Source organism: Hippocampus comes, unplaced genomic scaffold (assembly GCF_001891065.2).
Source record: "Hippocampus comes isolate QL1 unplaced genomic scaffold, H_comes_QL1_v1.1 scaffold328, whole genome shotgun sequence".
NCBI classification, from domain to species: Eukaryota; Metazoa; Chordata; class Actinopteri; order Syngnathiformes; family Syngnathidae; genus Hippocampus; species Hippocampus comes.
Genome location: NW_017841881.1, coordinates 129,448 through 134,295, shown reverse-complemented (window position 1 = coordinate 134,295; position 4,848 = coordinate 129,448). Strand labels below are relative to the sequence as shown.

Genomic DNA, 4,848 nt, shown 5'->3' with positions numbered 1-4,848 from the left:
GCCGGCATAAAGCGAGCGGCTACTGGCGGAACCGCTGCCAAGCACGCTGACGCCTGACCCATATCCCGACGCACCGACGGGGGTTCGGGAAAGTTCGCGGAGGTTCCCCACCGCAATGGAGGGATTACATTTGTTTTCACAATTGCTTCGACGCCGGCTGAAAACAATCATTCACTGCGTAAAGCAGCGATCGGCAAGCTACAAGTGAAAAGGGTCAAAGGCCATGCCGGACAGCAAGTCGAAGAAAATATCCAAGAGTCTGAAATGAAAGCAATCTGATTGGACCCGGTTACTGCTTTATCTTTGATGTGTCGATGAGCGACCAACAGACAATGAGTGACGATCTGATTGGACAATTAAAGGTGTTGCTATTTTGTTGGCGATGCTGGGTCTCATTATTTTGTTTTTGGTCTTCTCCTGTTCTGGTAGAATTTTCTTCTGGAAGCATTAAGAGGGAAAAGAATGAAAATAACTACAAAAAATGGACAAATATACAATTTTAAAGATTTTATAAACATAAATAAAATGTAAACAGTTAAACACAAATGAACTATACAAAATAATTCTACAATGAAAAATATATGAAACCAAAAAAAGCTGTAAAATAAATATTCATTATGAACCATAAGATTTTTTTTTAATGTCAGTAAAAATAGTTAAGTATTCCCATAATGAAACATTAAAAATAAAAAATTGAATAAATAAATAATGACTCATTGCTATTTTTATTGGGGGGCAAAATAACTTAAAATGACTTATTCAAATTAAATTAAGCAAAATATAATGTATGCAATTATTACAGATTTTAACATATAAGTATTCCTTACAAATTAAATTAAACCATGACGAGATCAAATAAAACACATTAAAAATGGACAAAACTAAAAATTGTACTATACAAAATAATGACCCATGAACATTTGAATTAAAAAGCTACTGTCAAAATGTCATCAGAAAAAAACGTCCCTTTAGAATACATTAAATACGCAAAATAAAAAAAATAATAATATTGTGACTCATCACCCTTAAGATTATATTTTTCTATACAAAATAATGACCCATGAACATTTGAATTAAAAAGCTCAAAATGTCATCAGAAAAAAAACGTCCCCTTAGAATACATTAATCACGCCTACTTAAAAAATAAAATAATATTGTGACTCATCATCCCTTAATAATATACTTTTAACAAATAATTCGAAGTAAGAACATGATTGATGATTGGTTGCGTCACAAACTTGTAGCTGGAAAGAAATCCTGCACGCCATCTGGCAGCTGGCACGCCCCCTTTAAGTACTTTTAATCGGCTCAATTAATTAACAATGAGGTCGAAACGTCTGCCTTGTGATCACCTTGGAATAATATTACAGCGAATTCCGCTCAAACCTGCGGCGAGGCTCTGATTTCGACCGGAGGCGTGAACGCAAACGTACCCTGGAGATGGTCAGCGGCGTGCTGAAGTCGCGTCCCCCGACCAGGCGGAAGCCCCACGGGGAGGGTCCCTGGAGAGTCACGCTGTAGGGCATGTCGGTGCCGGTGCCGGGGGGCCTGGAGACCGCGACGACGACGCCAAGAATATCCACGCGGGGAAAGGAAGGTAGAAAGTCCTGCTCGGCTCGGCGACGCGCTCCCGCCTGACAAAAACTCTCCCGGAGTCTCGAATCAAGTTTAAATAACAAGAGCCGCCCGTGACGCGTGTGACGAGCGGCCGAGCAGCCCGCCCTCGCCCGGGAGGGCGGTGCCCACTCTGGGGAGGGAGGCTCCGGCCCTCCCAGTTGAGACGTACGCGATTCGTTCAACGAGAGGCCATCCGAGTCCTCCTCATGTGCAATTTTCTTAACCGTTACATTCACTCTGCACCACAATATCCTGCTCCTGCTTCTACGATACTGGAACAAGTTCCCTGCTGCTGCTAGTACTTCGACTACTACTGCTACAATGGTACAGTAGGAACAGTAAGATACCCGATGACTCCTACTACCGGTATTACCATTGGTCCTATGACTGTTGCAACTACGACTGCCACTACTACTATTACTATTACTTCGAATAATACATGTGTTTATCAATAAGCAAAATATCACTCGATAAGTGTGCCTCATGACAAGTATATGCCAGATTGTGCATCGTAACGAATCCATTTCGGCTCCTGTTGGTCTAATTTTTCCATGCGGAAACAAATGATGATGACTTTCACAACTAACGACTCAGTCACTGCAGTCATATTTGTCGCACGGGATACCGAATATGTGCTTGAGTGTCGTTACATTGTCTGTTTACGTGTGTTGCCGCATTGTTTGTGTTCAAATTCATATGTCACTAAAAGCATGATCGCACTGCCCCATACATGCTAGCTGTTAGCCCATTGTTCCTTCGATGATGCGGGCCAGGTACCTAATGAAGTGGCCAGTCCGTATGTCTTATTTTACATTTGTCACTTTTGGATTCTCTCATCGTTTGAGTGGGCTCACGAGTGAGTCACCGAGTCATGATGTCAGACAATCGGCGGCATCTGTTTCAGACAACCCGCCGGACTGCCTCCGGGTCTGAGTCAACCTGAGACGCCCTCCGCCGCGTTGCATCACCATCACGTAATGTGTCGTCGTCGCGATAATTTTGTTTGGAAGCCTGAGATGGGAAGTAGGCTATTAGCTAAAAAGGGCGAAGGTTTCCATGTTTGTGACCTCGCTGGGCAAAATGTACTTTTGTAATGCGGCAATAAAGGGGTGACTGTTTTGACCAAATAAAGTGTGTTTACACACTTCTAGATTGGACTTTATATACCTCATAAACATGGTAAACCCCTTGTGGGGCCGTAACAGATCAATTCTATTTCCATTCATTTCAATGGGAAACATTGCTTTGGTGCGCAAAAAATGTGAGGGATGGCAGTATTCATGCGAGGTCTCGCAGTGTGGCTCCACTCAAGCCCAGACCACCACATGCTCACTTTGTCTTTTTAAAATCAGTTTAAACAAAGCAATTCTTTAACTGGTTTGACAGTGACGCATGACCCCAAACGCGACCACGACTCCCAACTTGGCAGTCTTCAGACTCCACATTGACGGCGTGTAAATTACCAGCCCGCCAAATCCACCCAACGTTTTTTTTTGTTTTTTTTTTTTCGTTTCGCATCACCTCCAGTTTGTAGCTGCTTTCTGTCAAGTTGCGTTGACATGCAAAGCACTTTGGGTTTGCATCTGGCCCGGGCGGCTGGTTGGGGTTGACCAGCGACGCGCTCCTTCCCACATGTGCTGAAGCAATCGCGGCGCGTGGCAGGTTTTCAAGGGAGAAAGAGTGCAGGCCCCCACCGGTCGCCTGAACAAAATCTCCCTGTGGATCACTACAGGTCCAAAAAAAAAAAAAAAAAAGAAATCCAGTTTACAGGGAGAATTACATCAAGTGGGAGGCTAGCGGTGCCAATCAAGATAGCGCCTTCAGTAAAATCAACATACTTTTTAACCCTTCCAAGGTATTCAAACATCCAAAATGGTCAAGGTCGGCATCACTTTTGGTGACAAAACCACTGAGTCAAAAAGTCACTTGGATGTGACGAGAGTTGACCTAAATTGAAGAGAGCTCGGGTCCGCCAGGAACTCTGTGTAATGAAGGCGTGTTTTGACTCCTGGCAGGTTGGGGGGGGTTCCGTCGCGAAACCCAAAACTCAACTGACCCATTTTAGCTTCTGACCGCCGTTCACCCAAAAGAAAACAAAAACGCCCTTCGCTTTTTCACCAACGTCCTAGTCCGTGTTTGTGGCTCGGCAGCACTTTGGACCGGGATGTAAATCCCAGGTTCTAAAAACATTCGGAGTCGTAAACGTTTGTGCCTTCAGCGAGAGATTTGACCGATGACCCGACAGGGGTATGCGGTCCTTAAGAGCGCTAAAACAGAAAACGTCTGGAAGTCATTACGCCGAAGAACGCGCCGTCCCTTGCTCCTTGTAAAGTCGGCGTCCTTGAAGGCCGCGCAAGTGTAACGTTGGCACGGCGAGTGTCGGCTGAAGGTGAATCACTCCGCGAAACAAATGAAGACAAGGTAAACGCTGGTTCGTATCAGCGCAGAAGCGGGATTTGGGCGTTTTGCATTTCTGTGGTTAAACGTCGGAGAGGGTACAGTCGAACTTGCTTACAACGCACCTCAAGGGACATCGCGAATCTTATAACGCTAACCATTTCCAACAAAATGGCCGCCAACCACAATGTGTCATACAGTATGAACATTTACAGCCGTTAAAACATGAAATACGGTGTAAGCATGTCAATTACAAACACATGAAGCAAAAAAAAAAGATTTTAGAAGACATAAACAACGGTAGCGTTCCGACTTCATCGGTGAAAACATTCTGTCAGCAAATGTTACCCGGCAAGTGCCGCCGACGAAGCCAACTGTCACTTCGTCGTCTCGGCCGAGCTTCGTCTGGGAGACTCCCTTTCGTGAACGAGAGACAATTTCAACAACGTACCGAGTCGATCCGTAGCGTTGCTAAGCAACGGAGGGGAATCCGCGCCGTACATTTTGTGGATTAGCAAGGTCGCGGCGGCAGTTAGCTTCCCGCGGTTTGTTGTAAATCCTGAGGAGATCTTTCAGGCAAAATATGGCTGATGTCATTATTTCAAATGGTAACGATATTTGTATTTTGATCTTATCTTACCAACCGTATGAATCCAAATCGGCGTTTCGCTCTGTCTTCTATTAACCTGCAACGGTTAGCGGCTGCTGTTTTTTTTTTTTCTTTTCATTGAGTTTTTATCTTGAACAGGACATCATGGGATGAAAAAGGAGGGTAACAAAATCCAGACACCAGGCGTTTTCCTGGGAGTGCACATGTTTGTTTGAGTAGATGGG

At 44.5% G+C, this 4,848-nt stretch overlaps 1 protein-coding gene across 2 annotated transcripts in view; it reads right to left on the bottom strand.

The window, feature by feature from the left end:
* The window catches only part of pdlim4 (PDZ and LIM domain 4), a 23,516-nt gene extending 21,869 nt beyond the window's left edge, over nucleotides 1-1,647 (bottom strand). The window contains exon 1 of one of the 2 annotated variants that reach the window (XM_019859579.1): nucleotides 1,434-1,647. In XM_019859579.1, the coding sequence (XP_019715138.1) occupies nucleotides 1,434-1,526 (93 nt within the window). In that variant the 5' untranslated portion in view covers nucleotides 1,527-1,647. The remainder of the gene's footprint in view (nucleotides 1-1,433) is intronic. The other variant, XM_019859580.1, reaches the window with a different exon arrangement.
* Between the last annotated feature and the right edge of the window lie 3,201 nt (nucleotides 1,648-4,848).